This window comes from Acipenser ruthenus, chromosome 40 (genome assembly GCF_902713425.1).
Source record: "Acipenser ruthenus chromosome 40, fAciRut3.2 maternal haplotype, whole genome shotgun sequence".
Taxonomy (NCBI): domain Eukaryota; kingdom Metazoa; phylum Chordata; class Actinopteri; order Acipenseriformes; family Acipenseridae; genus Acipenser; species Acipenser ruthenus.
The window spans coordinates 1,280,253-1,304,835 of NC_081228.1; the positions used below are offsets into that span (position 1 = coordinate 1,280,253).

Consider the following 24,583-nt stretch of genomic DNA (forward strand, 5'->3'; position numbering starts at 1 on the left):
TCATGTGACCCCCCCCCTCGGGTATGGATGAGAAGAGGTGAGTGAATAGTTTGCTGGTCTTGAATAGGCTTTGTGTGACAGGCAGGGGTCCTATCCTTACATACTCTTTGACCCAGATATGATCTAATGGATAGAAAAGAGCTCTGACAATGCGGCAGTGAACGGGGGAGCGGTCGTCTCCAAATCCCTTTAATTGTGTTCACTGCCAGGCTTTGCGGACAGATCAGGCCAAGAGGAACTGAGCATTTGTGTCATGTTCCGTAACGCAATATAACATACAGCTGTGTACCTTGATACACTGCGAGCAAACTGATATAATTGGATTGTAAATAGCAAAGCAGTCACACTTCAGATAAGTGTCTGTCACTGGGAAACTGAGTCGCTAAAACGTTTAGTATACTGGGATCAAAGTTTGGGAATTTTTGTTATTCACTAAATGATCTTGAGTGCATTAATGACAATGGTAGCACAAGGGCAGCTACAATGGTGTAAGCCACTGCTAGAATTGTATGAACAAGACTGTCAATCCATGTCAGTTCCCGTATATGCTCCTGTATCAGAACCGCACTGCACACTCCAGACCTATGCTAATGTTTTTTCAGGATAATACGCTCAAAATAAATGGTATGTTTTTTTTGTTTTTTGTACTTTTCTGTAATGGTGCCAGACGTGTTTAGTTTATTAACTAGCTTACTAATATGACTAATAACAAATGTTTTTGTCTTATTAGGTATTTAATGCATGTTAACACTTATAAACGAATAACTATATACACATAAAATACACATAAAATACACAATTTTTTTCTGTTTGTCAAGTATTTTAGTAATTGATCTGTATTCTAAATTTAAGGCCAAATAAAGAAAGACAAACAGAGGACACTATACCTATGATGATGATGATGATGATGATTATCTAGAACTAAAACAGTGAAGCTGTATTTGTGCTGGCCATCAATTCAATATTTTAGAGAGGAATGTCGCCCTCTTGTGGTTGAAAGCGGTATTTTACAGGATGTAAAATTCTACAGGACCAGTCTTGGGAAGGTGGGTGGGAATGCTGCTTCAGTAATGCATTCAGGAGGAGTAGATGTTGGAACGCTTTTGTAAAAAAAAAAAAAAAAAAAGAAATGGACTGAAAAGGTAGTCTGGGCTGTTTTTTTTAAAAGTGTAGGTGAAAGTTTGGAGGAGAGGACTGTAGATCAGAAAAGGTAGGACAATGTATTTTAAAATCTTACGTACAGTACTGCACCTGTCACAGGTAACACTTTCTTCTGTTAAGATTTGTAATGATTCATGATATTCAATTCAATAAGGCAGTGATGTATTCCAGTCAATCTTTCAGCTACTGATTGAGACCATTGCTACCTGAAGGGAAGAGCGCCCTCTGCTGGGCGATCTTCCCTGGGGATGGGTAAGGTTAGGCAGGCCTATGTCAGGTGCGACAGGGTGTATGTCAATGACTTCCAAGAGGGCTGAATATACATATTGAGGGATATGACAAGGCTTTAGGACCCAGGGGAGCATGAGAGTCGGATGGCCTGCCCTCAATGGTGGAGCCTCTATTGGGCTTCATGTCCATAATTGTTAAGGGCAGAATCCAGGGAGATTGATGGGGGTCAGTCTCACCTGGCAAGCAGTGAATTAATTATTGATTAATAATCCCCGGGAGGAGATGGTATTCAAACTGCAGCTTTTCAACGTGTAGTTGTGAGAGAATGAGTGCAGGAATGGGAAGCCAGATGGCTGCTGGGAACCTTAAAAAGGTAAGACGTGTGTGTGTGGAAACAGGGGGTTTGGTTTGTTTTGGTCTGGGTTATGCTTCTGTTTTGTTTGTGTTGGGTAAGGGTCTAGCTCTCCCCAGGCAGTTAGATTGCAAGGATAACCAGTACCCACGTTCAGTTTCAGACTTTCAAGTCCAGCGTTTGTTTTGTTCTTTTCATTTTGTGAAATTCTTGCATTTAAAGGGCCAGTGGCCTTATTTAATAAATGCAGTAATTAAATGATACCCTACAATGGAATACTGCTATCAACTGAAGACACTGTTGGCATAAAAATACAGCAATTAACATCCTTTATCTTTAAAAGCCAAAAGACAGCATCTGTGTCTGAAACAAGGACTTTCCTAATTAAGATAATCTCTGGCGCACAATGAATGAATACATTAGAATCAGATCTGAGGAATATTTGCTACTTTACAGTCCCTTCATGGCCTCATCCAAGGGCAAAGATATTTTTTTTCGTATGGTAGCTGTGATCCTTGATTACACACGATACAGTCACTTTATTAACCAGAGTCACAAGATAGGCTATCAGTATCTAAGACCTAAAGTGGTTAGCTTGGTGTTACGCCGTCTATATTTTCCTAACATTACAAATTCTGAAGTGATTTTTACGCAGTGCGCTGAAGCCCATAAGCGAAGCAGTGTGCACTGAGGCCTGTGCAACACTAATATGCTTCCCCACCTCACATGCAAATCATTGTTCCTTCTTCTAAGTTTCATTTTCCAGCCTTTTCCATTTGACTCTGGGGACGTCCATTTATCCTGCCACCACACTGTAGATTCACTGCCTATACAGCAGGTATTCGGGTCGTACCTGAAACAGGAAATTTATTGGACTTCAAGTGGTGTCAGGAGGGATCCTAATACCTACTGCACAGGAAGTGTATCTATGGTGTGGTGGCAAGATACTTGTGCTTCATTTAATGTGGAACTATAAACACTCAGTAACTGAAAGTCATTGGTTGTAATCCAAGCCACTGGTGCATGAATTTGAATAGTGCAGCTTTTTATAAATGCTGGCGATTCCGATGGACTGTGATGGTATCAAGAGTTAGCTTCAGTTAGGTTCGCCATCACACTGCAGAGTGGAGTTTATACTTTGACATTTGAAGCTTGGGTTTCTGCTGTTTAGACCACTTTAACACATTAAGATAACATGTCTCCGCACTTACTGCTTCTATTATTGATGAGTGTTAGAAATAATTATTTAAACAAAGTGATGTCACACCTCCATTAAAAACAACAGCAGTTGATTTGGGGTCGGGTGTTTAAGTGGGACGTGCATGCCTTCAAACTGTCAGTCTCGGGCTAAGTCCCCAAGTCTTGATCAATGCGTATAATAGCTGTGGTTTGCTGAGTCACTTGAAATTATGAGGGCTTGGTTTCTTTCACAGGGGCGTTTCTCCTTTGTTGGAAAGGAGTCTCATTGATTGAACTGGAATCAATGGTCCCATGTACTGTCTCTTTTTTTTCTTTTTTAACTATACACTTTAATGATGCCATTTATTTAATCATTGCAAACCCGATGAGTGCCTTTTCAGCAAGCTAAAATCATTAGGACAAGTGCATTCGTGTCAGTCCTGATGCCAGAAGAAATGAAGACCCCATCAGTGATGAATACCAAGCTCTTACTCTGTATAGGGCTTTACTCAATATTAGCCTCTATTCAATTGAATAACCCCAAAAGTTCTGTGGTGGTAACCAGAGTAATGCACCAGGTGCTGTCCATGGTTATGATGTAAAAGCAGCACACACGATATGCACACGCAGTGCAATATGCTTTATTTTGGGTAATGTTTAATAGTAGTTTCTGTCTACAAAATCAGTTTATGCAATTTAAAAATAATGCATTGTGTGAAAGGTGTTTCATCTTATAAGATGTTGTTTTGCACAGCATGAGCAGATAGAACCCAAACTGCACACAGTCTCCTACGATAAGAGACATGCATACACACAAAGTATTAACTTGTATAACACGACAAACTGCACACAGTCTCCTACGATAAGAGACATGCATACACACAAAGTATTAACTTGTATAACACAACAAACTGCACACAGTCTCCTACGATAAGAGACATGCATACACACAAAGTATTAACTTGTATAACATGACAAACTGCACACAGTCTCCTACGATAAGAGACACCCATACACACAAAGTATTAACTTGTATAACACAACAAACTGCACACAGTCTCCTACGATAAGAGACATGCATACACACAAAGTATTAACTTGTATAACAGGAATGGAGCTACAGTGGGTAAAACTACCTTTTATTTCTATACAAATACAATACTGTACATAGAATCACAAACAGTGTTAGTTACATAACTACTGTACATACAAAACAAAATCAAAGCTGTTGGTCGAGTACAGATTGTCAGTAAGCTACAAACATGATTTCCCAGACTTAACAGCGTCTGCGCCAGTGTGAGCAACGATCGTGTCAGAACATCGGGAAAGGACACTGGCTGTTTTAGGGCTGTCCTGGGGTATTTCTGTGTTGTGTTACGTTATTGGTAAGTTAGTTGTGTTATTACAGGAAATATCAACTGCTTGTCACCAGTTATTATAAAAGGTATAACGCACTTTTTAAACCAGACTCTACCTGTCACTCAGCATACTGCCATACAGACCACAGAGTGCCCAGCGTGATGCTGTATGCAAGCACTGCCACCAGGTAGACCCGGAACAGCAGCACGTCCAAAACGTAGCCCACTTGCAGCCACTCTTTGGCGATGTCTCGGTACTCGTCCCGTTTCTCCAGGTACTGGCGGATGAAGGAGATCTCGTGGAGGATGCTGTCAACGACAGGTGTGTTTTCTCTTAAAGGCAGAGCCATCCCCATGGGCTTCTCGCGGTGTTTGGGGTTCTCGCAACAAAGGAAGTTCAATTTATCTGACGAAACAAAAAGAGTGTTAGAAGCAGCCAACGCTGCAATCCCCAGGATGATCCGAGGCTTTCATGAGAGACTGTGAGCGTGCCTGAAACCACCTCCACAGTCCCTGTTAACTCTGGCTGTTTAAAATGTGCAGCAGTCTATCTTTTGTACAGGTAGATGCACTAGGTAGATGTAAAATGGAACAATCCAGTGAAATTGCTTGGTTACCGAGGGAATATCTGCACTTGGCCATCACCAGTAAACATGACCCAAGGTGCGTGGCTGTAGTGACATGTTTAGCTGTATAACTGCATGGTTGAGGGTATATTTACATGGCTCTTTGTACAGTCGCTGTGTTATGAATGAATGGCTAGCTGTGCTCCAATTGGCTAAATCAACTATGAGTTTTGTTTCAAGTGAAATTCCTCTCTACTGCAGATTCTAGACACCTCTATCATGCCAAGAATGAGCTAATTTGAGCTGAATGTATAACTGGTAGAAAACTGTGAAAGCACCTCCACTGTTGAACATTTCGTTCCATTTATAGCACTAACACCTATAGGCTGCGATGATGTTTTAATGTACAGGTACTTGTCAGTGGTGGGGTTCACTTGAGGTAAGAGATGGAACTCCTACCTGAATTGATATTGTTCTCCTTGTACTGGGTCACATCTACCTCTTTGGGATGCAGGGGTCCAAACTTGTGCTTGTTGCGAATGCAGAACAGTACAGTGGCTCTCTCCAACACCAGGTATTTCACCCACTCTGGAACATGAGGCTGCAGATCCTGCTTATGCACCAGACGAACGATCAATATGGTCTCCGTCAGACTGATCACCAGAAGGGCCATGCACACCACAAAATACACCCCTGCACACAGGAGGGGAGGGGAGGGGACAAAGCAATGAGGCTCAAAACCAAACCTGAAACTGCTGCACTTGATTCTGTATTAATGCAAAGATTCTAGAACATCTTGACACACCCCTCTGGAACACCCAAAACACTCCATGCAAGACAGAAATCTATCTAATCGCAGGCACAGACCAGTTTTTATAAAAAGAGGGGCTGAAAAAAAATTCTAACCTTAAAATTAACAGAAAAATGCCCTTCCCTGAACTAAAGATAATTTATAATATACTCTATAAATTGACAACTGTGCTGTTAATACTAAGAAGTCTTTACAAAAATCTTTTTTTGTTAATTGAGGACATCTTTATATGAATCTGAGCATTTTTTTAAAAATCAAGCCTTTAACCAAGTAACCCTAAACGGCTTTACTGTCCTGATTAAATAAAACACTAATGGTGAAACTTTTAAGAAACCAAAGTCGGACTCAAACCTTCATCAGTTCAAAAGCTACTTCACACAAAGCCCAGGTTCCCTTCCGGTTCACTCTGTCCATCCCTTGCCATCTATTACTCTGTTTTAATAGAAGGATTTCACTGTAGCACTATACCCATCACTGCGGTGCACCCTTCACTAGCTGTACCTATGAGGGGAGTCCCGATGGCTGTAGCTGGCAGTGTGTCGGACACGATAATGAGGAAGACAGAGTAGCCCAGCAGAAGGGTGATTTTAAAGGAGACTCTCTCTCCACTGTCGGGGGGCAGGAAGAACCCCACAATATCCATCACCATCAGAAAAATACTAGGCAGCAGTAAGCTTACAGTGTAAAACAAGGGTCTCCGTCTGATCACAACCTGGAACAGAAACACAGCATCTCAAAGCAGAGGAACAGCCAGGAGCAAAGCATCACAGGCAATCGGTTATACACCACAGCAAGATCGGAAAGCCGTGGAGGAAACGCGAAATACACCTGACCAAAATCAAAAGGGTTTTTTTTTTTTTTTGGGATGTACACCAACGTTTCAAATTATTTTTAAAAAGCATTTATTTCAGGACATTTCAGACAAAATCCCTTCCCACAGAAAGAAAAATACTGCACTGTGTTTGTTTTTCTGTCTACACAGCTGAAGAAGGGCTTTTGTCCAAAATGTCCTGAAATAAGTTATTTTTTTAAAATAATTTAGACCTTTTGTGTACATCTAATAAAAATAAAAACATGCTGTACACTGCAGTTACACCTCCTTTCAAACCTGTAAATATGATCACTTGATTGACAAAAAAAAAAAACTACTATCACAAAAAGTCAATATGACCTTTGACTAAGGAGGTAACCCCTGCATTCATGTCAATCAGCTACCAATACTTCTTAAACCAGGTACATTTAAACCTCCCTTTGCTGCCGTGCTTTGAGTTCACCTCCCCCTAGCCTCCACCTCAAGGTGTGTTGGCAGTGGAGCTTCAGGATACAGTATAAGTGCCAGTAGCCCTGTAGTAAGGCGACATGTCCTACAGGCACAAGCCCCCATGCTGGCCGTACTCACAGAGAACTTCATTTCAGCGTAGTGGTCGTTGCCATCAATACTGAAGGCAGAGTAAGCAGACAGGATATGGAGCAGTTCCCACTCCCCCTGGTTCATGAAAACACTTTTATCAAACATCACCTCCTCGGGGGATCTCAACAGGGAGATGTTGATGTCCTTAACTGTAGGGGAAGGAAAGCCCATCAGATCAGTATGAGAGTGCGGGACTTTGAGCCAGGCTGTTCATACATGTTACCACTGCGTATCTTATCAGTGCAATGACCTCAAAAGAGCAAGTGTAACAAACTACAGCTAGGGCCAAAAGTTTTGCAGCACCCTACAGAATGAATTCATTCTGCTTCATAAAGTCGAATGAAACCTGCTGAATAATGTTACGGTAGCATGTTGAATTGCATACCGCTTTGTAGTTTTCCATATTAAGGCTACCGGTAGACTTTTTTTAATATCATTGTGTAGTTTGCAAAACATTCGGCCACAGCTGTACAGCAAAGCATGCAAACTGAAAACTGAAACTTCATTTTTAAAACGTGTTGTTTTATAACTATAATAACCTTAAATAATGTTTTTTTTTTTCTTTTGACATGAGAGTTATCTCAGCTGTTTCTATAAGTCTCGTCTGTCAGGAGAGGCTGAGGTAAGGCAAGGCTCTTACTCGTGTGGAGCCAGCTCGTGAAAGTGAGGGAGCAGTTCTGCACATCGAAGGGGAAGTTGTATATATCCAGGCTGCAGGCAGTGACCACCTGGATCGGCTTGTAGTTCCGAACTTCCCCATCATTCCCCACGTAAACATAAGGGATATCAGGGGACTTCCCCACATCAACACTGGAAAAAAACAAAGGGCTGCTTATTACAGCTTTTCATAGCTATCAAACACCCCTAAAAAACAAAGGGCTGCTTAGTACAGCTTTTCATAGCTATCAAACACCCCTAAAAAAACAAAGGGCTGCTTATTACAGCTTTTCATAGCTATCAAACACCCCTAAAAAAACAAAGGGCTGCTTATTACAGCTTTTCATAGCTATCAAACACCCCTAAAAGAAACAGCAGAGAATACGCTTCTTGTGTTCACTAACCCATCGTCCTCGGTGAAGTTAAAGGTATTTTGCTACAATACGTTGCGGTGGCTTTTTCAGGTTGAAGATGGTTCTTATTTTGTATTTGCAGACATGGCAGAGGATGCCTGTAATGTCATTGCTATGCTTGTTAGGACCAACAATAAGTAAGGTTTTAAAATCTATTTTCTTATAAGCCCCCTGTTTACTATGATTCCCAGCTGTGCTGTTATTTGATTTGAACAGTCATTGACTTTTCTGACAGTACCAGAAAGAGCTGTTCAGTTCACTTTTTTGGACAGTTAAGAAAAATAATTTGATTATCTAAAAAAAAAAGCCTAAAAACTCACACAGAAAATAGGAATAAATAAACACAGAATTAAACCTGGTACCATTAAAATCAGTAACATTGCATAAAAAGAATCCAAGATACTTACAACTCGTTGATGAGTATATCTGGAACCCACAGATTGTTAGTCAGGATAGAGATCTGCTTGACATCGTCAAAGTCCTTCGGATCCCAGACTAGGAATTCATCTTTCCATTGCTGTGCAGGTATAAAGAATGTTATTCCACTTATAAACGTGGTGCTCATGTAAAGTATACCGTTGTATTTAAAAGCACATACAGTAAAAACAGAAGAAAGGTTTGGGCACAAAAAGAGGTTGTTATATGCTCTTAGTTATTAAATAAATTAGCCTTTGCTGCCCACCTCTGTTTGTTCTTAGTGCTGTATCACAACACCAGATATTACATGTTAATAAATATATTTATGTATCTCCTTTTTGTGTGTGTCAAACAGATCTTGCGATGGCATGATTAACACCTCCATAGCTTGAAACACTCCGATATTCGGTAGTACTTTTCGTTTCCACAGGAAGTCTTTGTAATGTATTTTTGGTTTTGTGTGATGGCCAGGTTAGATGAATGAAATATCCTCTTATGGTACATGCTACGTGTCTGCTTGGAAAGGAAATCATTTGAATGGATTCCATCGCTGCTTATTAGATCAATCATCCTTCCATCTATATAGAATACAGAGCCAAGTGCTATACAGTTGAAATCTGAGCACACACCTGCCGGTACCAAATGTAGGTTGTTAAAACTTGATTTTTCTCATCCTGTAGTCAAACATATGAGACAAAGAAAAGGGCAATGCAGTTATGAGTAAAGGTTTAAAATACGTAATGTTAGCAGGATATATATATATATATATATATATATATATATATATATATATATATATATATATATATATATATATAAGTTTAATCTTGCTATTTTTTGCATTTATATTTTACAGTTCTCCTTTACAAAACCACTGTCATTTTTAAGTATTATTTATTTTAACAAAAGGTAACATTTAATACATTTATTGTATAAAATGTAATTTATTTTATCAGTACATCAACACTCTTAAGAACACTATTGGAGATTCTTAGAGTCAGTTATTTGCAGTAAAATGATACGCCAAATAATTATTAGGCCATTTATTTCTAAAAGTAATAAACATTGATAACACTTTACATTAAGTGTCTCTAATTACTGTGTATCTACATCGTAGTTACTTAGTAAATACATGTCTACTTACACATAATTACAATGTTATTATGTATAGTTAAAATGTACTTAACGTATAGATCTTTTTGCACCATATATGCAAGGACACAATTGTATGAGAAAGGGGATAGGGTTAGGATTAGGGTTATATCATGCAAAAAAATGTACACATTACGAACATTGTATCTATGCATGATAACATTGTAATCATGTGTAAGTACGCATGTATTTACTAAGTAACTATGTAAATACACCAGTAATTAGAGACACAATAAAGAATGTTACCAAAGCATGCTAATAAGGATTTGAAAGGCTTTGAGAATGTAGCCCTGAAAACTATGTAAAAGCAAACGTGCGGCCCCTTACCACACTTAAAATCGCGTAGATCATTAAATCAATGGAAACTGTAGTGGGAGTTCTCCAATCTCGTACAGGGCGTACACCCCGCTTGTAACCCGTCAACAGATAATCGGCGAGACGAACCAGGGTGGAATTCGCAAAGCGGCTGGGGTTAGTGGTTAATCGGCGGGCTGCTGGGAGAATGGAAATAAAGACCTCGGTGTAGTGTGCTTGTGGCTATACTTTATAATGGATAAAGAGTCAAAAAAACAACCACCAAATCGTGTAGGTAAAAATGAGTAATACCATATGAAGCCACGGATTCTAAATATGTGTACAGCAACTCTTAAACACCACTTAATACAGATCTAACTCTACCTTACACTAAAATATAAATAACAAACTGACAGATTTATTTCTCAGTTTGAAATGCCAAGGTTTGCAACCGAACATTGCTTTTTGTAATGCAAATGAAGCCATCCATGTTGAACAGCAACATAATGCAAAAAGGGCAGCACCGTCACACTAAAAGTCACATCACTTTGTATTTTACAACTATTGAACAGTGGCTTAGAAATGGGTTACTATATATTAGCTATCCATTTAAAAAAACATCTGAAAAAAAGTTGAAATAAAGCAAGAGATCATTTTTCAGTTTCTGCCTTGTCATTGTAATGGATAATTGCGGCACAATTGTTATTGCTGCACATACAGAGGTTACGAATGCATAACAATAAAGTATTCAACTCATCAGCAAATATACAACACAGGATTAAATGTCATACTGTACAGCACAATTTGCATGATATGTAACAGATGTAATTGTACAAGCATGTGTATCAATCAGGTTTAAACATGCAATACAGAAACAACAACAACAACAACAATAATAATAATAATAATAATAATAATAATAATAATAATAATAATAATAATAATAATAATAATCTTCATACCTTCATTTGATCTCGCTGTGCTGAGCACTAGCACGCCGAGCGCTATCCAGAGTGCTGAAGCGCTCATTTTGCGTTGGAGGGGATAGTTTCGAGTTGCAGTCTGGGTTGCTGTTAACGCGCTGTGCAATGTAAATGACTTCAGCCTGCCAGATTGTCTTCATTGGAGTGCCCCCAAACACAACTACAGCCTTTCGGATTCAGCTCGCTTTGCAGTTTCCAGTTTTAAAACAATTAATGAATCTCGTAATCAAGCCCGCCTGCCTCAGGTTTCAGGTTAGACGATTAACGAACACATTGCTTATGCCGATGTACTGATCACCCTCGTACTTTGCTGGTATATAAGAACAGATGCGAGTTAAGTGAATGATCATGATACAATGCCCAGTGAAACAAACGACCCCCAGGTGCTTTTGGACTCACTGAAATTACAGACGTGACCGTCGATACGTTTTCTCTTTCATCTGTTTAATTCAATTAGTTATAGTTGCTTTATTTGTTTATCTTGAACAAAAGATTTTAAGGTTTGTCATAGAATTAAATGTTTTTTTCTTCCCGTGGGTATTGTATATTCCCATTGGCTATGTAACATAACATGACTTTCTCCGTTTAAAAATACGAGCCATTTTAATTCGGTGTCTATCTGTCGATTTAATACGTACAACACACTAAAAAAAAAAAGAAAAAAAAAAAAAATTACCAGTCCCCAATTAGACAAAAAAACTTTCATTATGAATTCTAACGATTCAAGCACTTTATTCAAAATCCACTTTAAATAGGGGTGAGTTAATCTAATAAAATCCTGTAGGAACTAACATTGCATGAATCCGAGGGAAACATGTAGGACTATTCGTGATTAATGTTGGGGTTAAATATTAATTATTGTTTCAACTAATTAATTAATAAAAAAATGCATTTTTTTAATAGACAGGTATAAAATATTTCACAGTATCTAACTCCAATACAGATGAGAAATTATTTAATTTCTAACATGTTGTTTCTATTAGGCTATGATCTAGAATTTAAAGACCAATACAAGTATAGCGAATGTCTCCTGTTGACTTAATGCACGGGATTGACGGCGCTTTTAAAGAAAACTAGGGGAAAATGGTGGTAAATAATTCTAACAGCTCGGAAAGCTGTTTTAAAAAAAGTAAACACATCTAGAGCTATATTTCTGTCCTGGTAGTAGACTATAATACGGGTTTAAATATGATGCACAATCAATACTTGTACTCAACTTCATGGCGCTAAGGCCAATAATAAGATTAAAAAGGACAGCAAGTGTTCCATTACATGGACTCAATATTTATCACATCTCAGCCTCCATACTACAGTTTATCCCTGGAATCTGCCTAACAGATGCAATGGGAGGCAATTAAAAACCCCAGTAATTGAAGCACAGCGTTTCTGCAAGGCAGTAATTACATTACCTTGAAACAAAACCCCAGCAAGCATTCAGAGCAACGCTGAGATTAGTTCAATCTCTTGATTGACTCGGCTGACTCGATGACATTTGTGGCAGGGAAATAAAAAACGGCTAAATGTTGCCAAATTGAATTTATCAATTTTATTAGTTGACGGGAAGTATCTCTTGGCGTAATTGAGAAGCACATAATTGATAATAAGTTGCAAGGATATCGAGTTGTCGTAATGAAAGCACACGGTAATAAATGCGGTGAAATATTGCTACATCTAATCGCTGACCTTTTGAACTTTGTTTTTTATTTCACTATAATTAAATCAACTTCAGCTGCTAGAACTTACTAATGGGCAGTGACAGATTGGAAGAAGGAACGACAGAGAGGGTCGGCCCTTAAAGTTTCCTGCGGTACACAAGTGCTGTTCACTCAAAGGCTAAGAAGACTTTAAACGCTCATCCCGTTTGTATAACACTTCAGGTCAAACTGCACTACACTTGACTAATCGATGCCATCGTGTAACTTACCGTTAAATTCCTGATGGCCATTGGCACTTGCTACTCCAAGTCTAATTCTATTGATTTTATTGAACAGGCATGGGAGTTTTACTATTGAGAATTCCTCAACAGTATGACAACACACGCCGCCTTTTTTTGTTGAAAGCATTTCTAAACAACTATAGCTCGAATGAAGTATCCTGGTGTAAAAACAAAACAGATAATGAGCCCATACAGAGAAATACGTTCCTGCTGTGTAGCTTGAAAGCTGAAGGAACACAACGCCACTTAGTGACTTGGAACTTGGTTTCAGGAGACAATCTTTCAGGCCACTTCAGGGCACACCAGGGGAGACTTGGGGTTTGATACAGCAACGTTGCCTCAAACTAGGTCCCCAGGAACCAGGTTTCAAGTCACTGTTCTTGAAAAAGTGAGTTCATGTTTCCTCATGTTAATGGTTCCCTTGGCCTGGAAATTAAAAATGATATTCTGACTTCTAAAGTATTTCTTGTAAAGAGGTCCTACATTGTGAAGTTCACAAGCTTTCATCACCTAAACTGTGCTGCATTAGGGGGCAGTTTTGTGATGTTGGCTTTTCTGGGCTAAGTGGTAACCACCAAATGAATTTAACTTGATTTGAATCTCAAACCTTCAACGTGCTGTTTGAAGTGACTCCTACTGTTTAATAGAAAGTGTTATGAGAGATTAACAAACTCATTTGCAGATGAGAAATTGTATTCATGCTAATGACAATATGGTGTTGCAGGTTTAGAAACAAACTGTGCCTTTCGTGAACGGGAAATAATCTCACAATTCAATACAAATGATAATGAATAGTTATGCTACGGAGCACGATAGGAATTTGAATAGGAGGTGTTAGGGATAGAAAACTCTAAAAGTAAAAAAAAAAGGTTTTGTTTTTTTGCTGAGATAAAAATTAAGCCTGTCCAATTCTGATAACTACATTTTTAATTAGCTTATTATATTCCAGAGACATAGGACTGAATTCATAATCCCCAAACTGTAACAAGATCAAATTCATAAGCCTGTGCATGCGTGGTGTTGTGTTACGGTTATCAGAGTAGATAGAAACACGCCTGGGGTATGATTAGCTAGTTCAATAAGGGCCTTGACTATCCACCATCAAAGCTAATATGCAAAGTTGATAAAGTACACATACTCTGACAATTAGAGCTATACCATTGAAAGAGCTTGGGTTGCTGAACCTGAATCAAGCTACAGACTAAAGAAAAAGTAACTACTGGCAGGCTGGTGGTAATAACCAGTCCTGTCCACTCTTTACACAGACAAATGTCTGGAGATGTATCCTGTTACATTGAGTTTGTATGGGTATCCACTGAACATACAGACGATTTGAAAGTAAAGTATGTGTGTTGGGTTTAATACATACTTAAAAGTAACGAAAAGAAAATAGTTTTAGAAAAAATACTGTTATAATGTTTTCATAATTTAAAATTCAGATGTTTTCCACAACGGTTCTAGATTAATGCTATTGCTAAAGCATAATTTAAAAATGGTATCCGACTGCAAAACAGTTTTTACACTCATATTTCAAATTGTGATGTTGTACACAACAGTTCTTAGTGTAATTGAATTTCCATGAAGAGTAAAAATATCAATGTCAATTGAAGCATTTTTACATTGAAGAGAGAGGAGGACGTTGGTACTTTTAGCAACACTCTCCATTTTACTTACTGTGTTTGTTTATTATCTGCACATCAACAAGGTGTGTTTTATTGAATCGGAACAAATGGATATGAAACATAAAGGGGAAATGAAACATGATGAAAATGTACATCGTGTAAACCACCACTATAACATTTCTGTTCAACTAATGGATCTACAGGGAGAGACAACCCAATGGGTCTTCCAATGGGCACTGTGGACTCCAGCACAGATTACATTAACACCTCCATTGTTTTGAGGTTAGATTATAGGAAAGGGGATACATCAATATTATGTTTCATCTATAACTACTTTTTTTTTAAAAGCAACAACTGTGACATCAAATCTGCCAAATATATGACCAGGTCCGGAAATGCGTTCTCCACCCCAGGACATCTCATCAACTCAATGCGAACATTGGCTTTTGATATTATCGGTTTACCCATCATGGTGCCGCTATTAGAAAACAAATGAAAGCAGAAGAATGTACCAATGCAATGGCTTTTCAGGCATTCTAACCTATTGTCTAGTGGACCCCCTGCATTTTCAAATAGCAGCATCAGATATTGGCATTCGTTAGTATGCTGGCACGGTATTCTTTATGGCATTACTTAGCATTTTCATGCTAGGGTTGATACTGAAACCCGTGCTTTCCATTTTGTATGGCGCTGTTGAGTCAAATCTCCAGACACAGACAGAACCATCGTAAACACCCTACAGAGGGGGCTTATAATCGCAAACATATTTGTAAGATGTGTCTACAGTTCATCGAATTATACCCAACTGGTATTCCAAATATAAAATCCAAATAGTTATCGTGTTGATCATGAGGCCCCAGACAGACAGACAGACAGACAGACAGACAGATCAGCATTTTAAGGATTTCTGTCGTATACCAGAAGGCATCAATAGAGGGATAGAGTTACTCCTAAAACTGTTGTCTTCAGTATAAAGCATTTGTTAACATGTAGATCCACTGTCCTCTGTCCCATCACTGCCACTCAAAGTAATTTGTCCAGGGAACAGATGAACGGAAGTGCATTCAGCCGATTGGAATAAATTAGATTAGTTAGTCTCATTAGGATTTAGGAAAAGACATTTGAATTGATCTTGATAGCGGGATGCAACAGTGCCTATAATACTCTTCTTATTACATTAATTAAGCAGTTAAAATGGGAACAATGTACTGTAAATGGGAAGACCCTTATTTCTGTAGGCATGAAGAAAAATGTAAGTTAATAAACAGACAACACTAGTTTGATTGTTTAACATCTGTATTGTATACAGCGTTCTGTGTATGCAACTTATTCTAGATACCTGCAGACTTGAAGCCTGTATTGCAGGAAAGTTCTCCTTGGGATACCATCAGAATCCTAGTCTATCACCCTGAAGAAACTGTAGCAGTATCATTAGCAGATCACAGCATTAAATACCAGCAGGGGCAACACAAAGGATTTGGAATAACCATGACATGGTGGTCCTTATACAGTAAAGCAATGGTAATGATCTGGAACCATGGTACTGCACAAGCCGACTACTGTGATACCATGTTACTATACCATTGTAGTTCTGATGCAATCAGTGTTCTACCATCACTTCCATACTCTAGAACCATTGCATTGCCATTGTAGTCATTATGGGGGTGTTGGGTTCTCTGTAGCAAAGAAATGCTTCATCTGAATACTCTCAGTGAGCAGTGATTAGTTGGTTCCATTAAAAAATACAGGACTGCAGTATGCAAATCTCCTAAACAGTGTGTTAATTACATGCCAGCAAACATGATTTTTAACAATAGTGGGCTGTACAGTGTTGGGGTTTCTTTGGCTCACAATGAGCTTAAAGTCATTGAAGGAAAGCGTTTTCTACAGTGCATGCTCTTGCAGTTCTACCTCATTTTACTAGTTTTGTTATAACTATTTAACTCCTCTTCAGTGTAAACAGTGAATATATGTGTTCCAAAAAAAAAATGTAGTAAAGCAGTTAAATTTTATACTAACCCAATCATACCACGTAACATTGAAACAAACCACAAATATTTGGTTCAGTACCTGTGAGTAGCCTAAAGCTGAGGGAACACAGAGTCACTTTGTGACTACACGGCACACCAGGGGAGACTTGGGGTTTGATACAGCAAAGTTGCCTCAAACTAGGTCCCCAGGTTTCAAGCCACTGTTCCTGAAAAAGTGGCTTTGTGTTCCCTCGGCTTAACGGTGTTCTGACACACGATATAATGGGTTCTAATGAAAAAAGTCTTGAGTCTAGTATGCAAGCTCTAGGGGGAGCTCCATATGACCCAGAGAGAACACAGAACACTGATGTAGATGGCGAGGATGAACAGGTACAGGCGGAACAGGAACTTGTCCAGTTTGTAACACAGAGCCAGCCACTCCACAGTCATGCTGCCAGCGTCGTCTATCTGCTCAAGGTAATGCTTGAGAGCAACGATCTCCCGAAGGATCTTCTCTAGAAGGATGTTCTTGCTCAGTTCTCCACTGGAGGGGGTCATCTCCACCTTTGGCGAAACTTCAAACTGGTATCCTTTGAAAACAAAGAGAAACACAACATTAGAATTGTGGAGGATCCCGATGTGTCTTTCTGATTCTCTGTAATCTCCACAAGGAGAGCGTTCGAGGTGACTGACACCCACGCAGTTATGCAACTGTTTCACCCACTGTACAGAAGCAGCACCCCATGTGAAACGGTTCAGCCTCGGGGAAGGGAGACGTACTCTTACCTCTGCTTTGCCCTCCACCATCCTTGATGCTTTGGCTGTAAGATCCGTATTTGTCCAGGAGGCAGGCCGAGACGGACATGTCCTTTACAGGTTTCTCGCTGTGATACAGCAGCTTCACAATGAGGATGGATTTCGCCAGGCTGAGTACCAGCAGTGCCATGCAGACTGCAAAGAACACACCTGCAATGCGACACAAAATAAAGCTGAGGGAACACAAAGCTGCTTTTTTAGGAACAGCAGCTTGAAACCTGTTTCCAGGAGACCTAGTTTGAGTCAACTTGGCTGCATCAAACCCCAAGCCTCCCCTGGTGTGGCCTGAAACCTCGTCTCCTGAAACCAAGCTGCAAGCCACAAAGTGGCTTTGTGTTCCCTCAGCTTTACACACAGTTTTTAGGAGAACTTTCTGCTGGTTATATGTTGAGCAGTGACTGGTACATAAAAATCGTCAAATATTTTAAACATTAAATTAGTAAAGGGATCTTATACAATAAAGTGTAGCACATGTACAGTTTATCGTCTGCATTAACGAAGCACGAATTAACCAAACGTGTGTGTTTTTGAATCATGAAATAACAGGGTGGCAGTGTACTTCGCTTATATTATTTTATACACCAGTTATTATACAGCAACTGAACTAATGCAGCCCACACCATGTACATATTCCCTCCTACTGCTAGCTGTGTAAGTATAGCCCTGCAGTTATACAACAGGCCTGGATGAAACTTGCATCACAATTGAATTAGGCTTCACTTAAGTGCCTTTGTGTTTAATGATGTTGGCTGCGTGCAATTTATCCCTCTGTAACCAGATGCTGCTACAGTACTTGGTTATTCCATATCTATATTGTATATACTGCAGTGTTTGTGCAAGGGTAGGAAACAGGAGATAAGCCTTAAACAAGTCTTTACAATCATACATGGTATAAATAAAGTTAACCCAAGACACTACTTCAAATTGAGCACAGAGAGAAGAACAAGAGGGCATTCATGGAGTAAAAGTTTAGAACTGAAGGGAGGAAGCACTTTCTTTCCACAGAGTTATAAATGCATTTAATAGCCTACCAGGTGAAGTAGTAGGATCTAAAACACAGGGATTGTGTGCTTTTAAATAAATACCTATTAAAGGTGTTTTAATAGCAGTTGCTGGCAGTTCATTGGATATGTTGACTCTGAATAATGTGTACCCCAAAAGGATACTGGTCTTAAAGGTGATTCTGGTGCCACTATTTGCAGGCAGGTAGAAACTCATGACATCCACAATCATAAGGAATAAACTGGGGATCAGTAAACTGACAACATAGAGCAAGGGACGTCTGCGAACAACCACCTGCAAGGGGAATGAAAAGAGAGTGAAGAAATACCCAGAAGCGCACTGTTACAAAACGCAAATGAGTTTCTAACACATACATGACATCATCTTTCAACTAACATGCTGCTCTGACACACAGGCGAGACACTCAGGCCATGATCTCCTGAGACCGCTCATTAAACAAGTTGATATTTCAAGACCACATGCCAGCTTCAGTCCGATAAAGAAATGAGCCATCGTGCCCAGATCATTCAGCCGGGCTGCAATCGCACATTATAGGCTCAGTTTTAGAAGCGTCTTGTCAGGCTACAGTAGAATGCAAATCTTATTCCAGATTCCATTAACACAATGGTCAGAGCTTGAGGATCTCAATTTAGTACTGAAACAAGGTTGTAAAAAGCTGCAGGCATCTACTGTACATTACTGGCACAATGCATTGGGGAACAAAAGTTCGCTGGTGGGAACCAATATTCGTGGGAACCAAAATCCGGAGGAATCAATATTGGTTTCCACAGGGTTGTGCCAAGTGATATTGCTGGCTTGGGACCTCTGTGCACTTACGTTAAACTGAATCTGAGCATAGTCCCTGGAGTCTAAGTGCAGCTGTTCATATCTGGAGGGCACCGAGATGAGCTCCCACTCTCCTTCATTCATGAAGGTGCTCTTGTCGTTCGCCACATCCTCCAAGCTCCTCCATAGGGTCAGGTTCACTTCATTCACTTGTTCAGAAAGAAAGAAAGAAAGAAAGAAAGAAAAAGAAAGAAAGAAAGAGATTTCACATGGAACCCTGGTCTCTAGGCTTAACCTGCCCTGGCCTCAAGCTGACATCACCTTAGGAAAATGTACTTCTGTATATCATAAGAAAGAAAGGATTCCTAAAATATTAAAAAGCTGTTAACTGGACCCAGTACTCCCTGTGTAGTGCATGACTATTCCAATGCTTCTATGAAAAATACATTATAAAGTGGTCCAACATTTTGACCAAAAGAGCCGAATCAATGACCAAGGAGTTCTTATAGTCATACGAAATGAAACAAAAGGAAAAAAGGAAATAAAAAAAGTTTTAACTGCACTACACACTGTTCACCCAAAAACTACCTTCACCTCATCATCAAGATTAAACCCCCCAGTAGAACTCTGATTTGTCAGCTGAAGGACTTTTAGTAAAGGTTTTATAAAAAATAAATAAAACGTAAAAAGACATCAATTCAATGCATTGCTCCTTTATGAAGATAATCGTGCTGGAATGACAAACTGGTTGTAAAGAGCTTTATGACTTTGATGGCTATCTGCTCTATGAGATAAGAGCACCCAGTCTGACCGCTAGTCCTGAAGATTTCTTTCATTTCCACAGCTCAGTGAGCATTCGACAAGGGTCAGAAAAAATCAAGCACATCAATCCCTCTTGGATATGAATTATATGATGAAAGGTAGTTTTTAATTTAGCGTTCCTTTCTTTAAAATCTCTTTCCAGGGATGGCTTGGGCATCATGCTGCGTTTTGTATTGTCTGCGCGTTTCCAGTGAATTCGGCTGCAGGGCGAATGCTTGGGGATTCACAACATCAAGACGATGGCATTTGGAAAGGTTAGAGAAGCACAGGACCTCTCACTAAATGAAGGGAGAGCTTTACTGCTGCGATGGATACAAAGCATTGGCCTGTGTTGGCTTGTTGCTAAGAATGCATTTTTAAGAAGAGCTAGCCAGGACTTTAAAATCTTCTAATTAGTGCGAGAAACATTACCCTGATTTTGCTGTAATACACAGGTCTTGGGACGTCAACGCTATAGGTCAAAAAATGATACTGCTGCATCCTGGTGCCTAATTGCTTCCTGTGCTGTAGGTCACATTAACCAACAACATGAGATGGGTAACATGAGAACGGAGAGCTCCTACCTCGTTCTGTATTGTTACCTGTATGGAGCCAGCTTCTGAAGGTCAGGGGACAGTTCTGTCTGTCGAAAGGGAAGGCATAGATTTCCAGGCTGCAGGCTGACACCACTTGGATAGGTCTGTAGTTCTTAATCATACCGGAGGAGTTCACATAGACATAAGGCATATCAGGAGAGCTCCCTACATCCACACTGAACAGTGAAAACAGAGACACGATTTTACAGAGCGGAATTACTGGTAATAAAACCAAACACTGTATTCCAAACGTTTCTCAACCCCCCCAAGAAGACATGCAGATCAATGGAACGCTCACAATTCACTGATGATGATGTCAGGAACCCAAATGACGTCGAAAGACAAGGAGATTTCATTGATTCCGTCAAATTCTGCGGGGTCCCACACTAAAAATTCATCATTCCAAATCTGAAAGTACAAACACGCTATATGGTGTGAACACGTAAGGGAGAACGCAGAGGGCTTTGTTCTCAGAGTGTACCGTCAATATACTTTGTATTGTTTTAAAAGGAGAGAAACACCTGAAGCTAGCCTGCAGCTAAACAACGAAGTATGAAAATCCAAGAGCGCTTCAGCACTCCCGAGTTGTTTCTCATCTAGGGTTACCATGTCACTCCATGTACACAAGGACAGTTCAGGCTTTTCCACTCCCATCCCAATGCATTCTGGTAAGTGTAGTCCTGCTGTGAAAGGTACCTGAGACAGGTAAAACGTACCAGAGCGCATTGTGATGCGAGTTGAAAAGCCTGAACTGTCCTGGTGTGCGTGAAGTCAGATGGTAACTCGTTATGATGAACATTGCTGCTTTCTAAAGATAAGCGGTAATTAAAAACGAGTAAAAGTAAAGGATATTCAGCGAGTGTTTACCCACCTGTCGATACCAAACACTTAAGGTCATTTTCTGGTTCTTTCCATCCTGTGGAAGAGAGAGATAATAACGTAATGTCATGGATGTATTTCTACAGTTAGGTAATCCGTGATTATTGAGTAAATGATCAAAAGCCTCTTGGATATTATCAATCTAAATATCTTCATATCTTTGTGTCGTTATCATCACATGCATATTTATTGATTTAACTAAAGTATGACTGAAATCATTCCCAGTCCTTTTTAATAGGATGCCATTTCTATAGGAAACTGTACGTTACTTTAACTCAAAATAAGGATTTGTCATACAAGTAAAAGGGATTAACTTTGTTCTATAAAGTCAAATATATAACAGATAGTATATAAATCGTATTGAAATAACCATACATAAAGGACACAGCTATAGACATGTTGCATGAATCCAGGGAATTTCTAATGTGGTGATAATTACAGCAACCAATGCAAGTACTTAAGCCCTGCTTTAAAAAAAATCATGTTTGAGATTTCTGACAGCTATGGGCAGGTACCATAAATACCGCTTCAGGAAAAATACAGCACAGCCAAGTGCTGCTGTTAAGCTGCTGTGTGCCCCCATGTGGCAAAGGAGTGTCATTGCAAGTTAACAATCCTACCACTTCCAGGATGGACTGAGTAATGAAGTCAATGTAAACCATGGTTGACTGAGTCCAGTTCTGGACGGGACGGACTCCCTTTCTGTAATTCCGAAGGAGGCTTTTGGTAAGTTGATGCAGTGCAGATTTTTTTGGCTTCATGTCTAAAGACATACTTCCTGGAGCAAGAAAGTTCAAAGGATGCCTTTTAGAAACCTGACCACCATTCCATAGGTGGCTATTCTGCCTGTTTGCTCAGTGTGGGCTTTCAATTAAATGAAAGTACTAAAGTCTGAAATATATATATATATATATATATATATATATATATATATATATATATATAATGAAAGCAATAAACTATTTAGTCATATACAAAAGCAGTTCATGTTTTCTTCTAAATGGTTTCTTCCTAGTATTATTATTAATTATTTCTGAAGAACTGTTTTATCTTTTTCTTTTTTAATACGACTATAGTATAACAACCCCTAAGATATTAAACGAGTGCTTAACAAGACAAATCCACCTGATCTTTATTTATACAAATATATTTTACACCTTCAGTTTGTAATAGTCACTTCTAATTACTCACTTGAGATGAGTAATGTAATAATATCTTTATTTTTATATAGCGCCTTTCATAGTGGACCACCATCACACACCAAGAACACACCAAGTGCGTTATAAATACAGTAGATACATGGAGCACTGTTAACCCTTTGACAGGGATGCAGGGAAAATGTGGATTTCACAAATCTGGATTTGGATCAAAGGTAAACAATAACAACTTAAAAGGGGAGTTTTTTTTATGAGATCGTTAAATAAATTTAGGAAGGGTGTTAAATTGAGGTTAAGTGTTATTCATTACATAACAGATCCAGCTATCTGTAATGTAAAAACGAGGCACACATAGTACACGGGAAATGGCCTTAAGCAGCACATCCAGCACACAGCAATATCACATTCCCTGTACAAAAAGTCATGAGTAAGCAATAGAAATAGCCGGGGGCGCCTAAAATGTCGCATAGGTACCGAGCTTCTAAGAAGACGATTTAAAATCCCAACTGCTGGTGCCATTGAAAACCTGAAAAGAAAATGCATCAGTCCTGTGAAAGTATAGTTTGAAAGAACGAGCCTGTTCGGTAGAACAAAGACCCTTACCTGAGAGTAGGAGAAATAACAGGAAGATCACAGGTGCCATGGCCAGGAACAAGGGTACGGGCTGTCCCACAGCGTTCAGGAATGCGAATCGAACTAGTTGCAGAAAAAGCTCTGCCAAGAGACGATATATTGTCTATGTATATGTCTATATATATATTTTTTTTCAGTTTGACATTTGCTGTTCGGATCAAATCCTGCAACCCCAACCTGTCTCGGAGTAAGCGATTGCTTACCGGCTGCCGTCACTATCGGGATGCAACCTTCAACTTTGGTGTATTCCTGTCTATTGAATTTTTATTAAACTGATACGACTAATGCTCAGAGGGTAATGGAGGAAGGGCTCAACCCTGAGGAGACAATAAACTGTTTGCTAATTCGATAAAGAAAACAGGCAGCTGATATAAATAAAAAATGGGCAACCCTGTTCAGTCAGTGTTTAGAAGCTCGTTTATGAAGAAAAAACCCTTTGAGACTTGCACTAAAACAGGTGCATTTAAAATCAATTCGAACACAACCCAATGCAAGATCACGTTCTTCTGGATATAAACACTAGAACATGTGGTTACGGGTTTCAAATATTCGGGTTGAAATGCTTTCAGTTCAGGTACGTAATTTAGCAACTGAATGGAAAGTGTGCAATGAAATGACCTTTAGAAATAATCAAATATTTAGCTTATACTGATTCATTAGCTTCTTATCAATGAAACGCTGCAGCTTTCTAAAATTACTTTAAGGAATGATTTGTTGAGGACTTTAAAAAAAAAAAGCTATCATATTTAGAATGATGAAAAATCACTATTTTACTTTTAATACATTTATCAAGCAAAAGCACCCGATTAATAATAAATGAGTCTCTAAAAAATAAACAACCAAGACTGGACGTGGACATCACCGTGACATTGAGAAACCGTACTGAAGCAATGCTTGAGAATAGACTTGCACACAATAATATTCCACCTTACCTGCAATTCAAAACCATCCGACATACAGTAACAGCACAGAACATCTTTCAGATGCAACTCAGATTAAGTTACTGATCAAGACTCATGAAGTGAAACACATTACATAGGAGCCACTCAGCAAACAGTAACAAACCGAGCCGTGATACCGCAAGTAAACAAACACAAGCGGGTCTGGCCGGTCATTTGTCAGTAACAATACCGTATGCAAACACAACCGCTGCACGGAATAATATACTAGGTAAACGGTGCATTCACCGGGTTTAACCAACTCTGCCCGTCGTAATCTTTGCAAAACAATAGCAAACGCCCACAAACTATATATACCTACCTGTGGATCTCATTAATTCGACACACACGCAGAGTACACAACCTTTTTCTTTATTATTTATTATACACAGCAAAATGTTCAATTAAATAATCATGCAACTGGCTGGAACTTATTTTGTTAAATGGAATGGGTAGGAAAAG

General features: G+C 39.2%; 2 protein-coding genes across 5 annotated transcripts; both read right to left on the minus strand.

Moving 5' to 3' along the window:
- Positions 1–4,041: 4,041 nt before the first annotated feature.
- On the minus strand, positions 4,042–12,488 carry LOC131708107 (5-hydroxytryptamine receptor 3A-like). Of its 2 annotated transcripts, XM_059010263.1 has the most exons (10): positions 12,395–12,488; positions 10,965–11,295; positions 10,036–10,202; positions 9,186–9,230; positions 8,547–8,656; positions 7,710–7,879; positions 7,058–7,218; positions 6,160–6,370; positions 5,307–5,540; positions 4,042–4,687 (listed from the first exon to the last, which is right to left on the minus strand). In XM_059010263.1, the coding sequence occupies exons 2-10, from the start codon at positions 11,029–11,031 to the stop codon at positions 4,401–4,403; spliced, it is 1,452 nt and encodes a 483-aa protein (XP_058866246.1). In that variant the 5' UTR covers positions 11,032–11,295; positions 12,395–12,488; the 3' UTR covers positions 4,042–4,400. The 2 variants fall into 2 exon arrangements, with proteins under 2 accessions (XP_058866246.1, XP_058866245.1); XM_059010262.1 differs by lacking the exon at positions 12,395–12,488 and having other exon boundaries at positions 10,965–12,094.
- Positions 12,489–15,297: 2,809 nt separating this feature from the next.
- Positions 15,298–24,402, minus strand: LOC117397330 (5-hydroxytryptamine receptor 3B-like). 3 transcript variants are annotated; one of them, XM_059009915.1, is made up of 10 exons: positions 24,116–24,402; positions 23,154–23,264; positions 22,014–22,171; positions 21,386–21,430; positions 20,813–20,922; positions 20,521–20,690; positions 19,169–19,326; positions 18,415–18,625; positions 17,300–17,479; positions 15,298–17,103 (listed from the first exon to the last, which is right to left on the minus strand). In XM_059009915.1, the coding sequence occupies exons 2-10, from the start codon at positions 23,191–23,193 to the stop codon at positions 16,838–16,840; spliced, it is 1,338 nt and encodes a 445-aa protein (XP_058865898.1). In that variant the 5' UTR covers positions 23,194–23,264; positions 24,116–24,402; the 3' UTR covers positions 15,298–16,837. The 3 variants fall into 3 exon arrangements, with proteins under 3 accessions (XP_058865898.1, XP_058865899.1, XP_058865897.1); XM_059009916.1 differs by lacking the exon at positions 24,116–24,402 and adding an exon at positions 23,025–23,076 and having other exon boundaries at positions 23,154–23,561; XM_059009914.1 differs by lacking the exon at positions 24,116–24,402 and having other exon boundaries at positions 23,154–23,561.
- Between the last annotated feature and the right edge of the window lie 181 nt (positions 24,403–24,583).

What these genes read in the sequence shown, in the direction of transcription:
- LOC131708107 (XM_059010263.1), bottom strand. Translation starts at nt 11,031, where the DNA reads ATGAGCGCTTCAGCACTCTGGATAGCGCTCGGCGTGCTAGTGCTCAGC. An exon ending in CACGAGCTGGCTCCACACGA is followed by an intron (nt 7,219 to 7,709) that starts GTAAGAGCCTTG and finishes CTTCCCCTACAG; the next exon opens with TTAAGGACATCAACATCTCC. An exon ending in GGAGAACAATATCAATTCAG is followed by an intron (nt 4,688 to 5,306) that starts GTAGGAGTTCCA and finishes TTGTTTCGTCAG; the next exon opens with ATAAATTGAACTTCCTTTGT.
- LOC117397330 (XM_059009915.1), bottom strand. Translation starts at nt 23,193, where the DNA reads ATGGCACCTGTGATCTTCCTGTTATTTCTCCTACTCTCAG. An exon ending in ATGCTCAGATTCAGTTTAAC is followed by an intron (nt 18,626 to 19,168) that starts GTAAGTGCACAG and finishes TTCCCCTTGCAG; the next exon opens with GTGGTTGTTCGCAGACGTCC. An exon ending in TATTAAAACACCTTTAATAG is followed by an intron (nt 17,480 to 18,414) that starts GTATTTATTTAA and finishes GTCGCATTGCAG; the next exon opens with GTGTGTTCTTTGCAGTCTGC.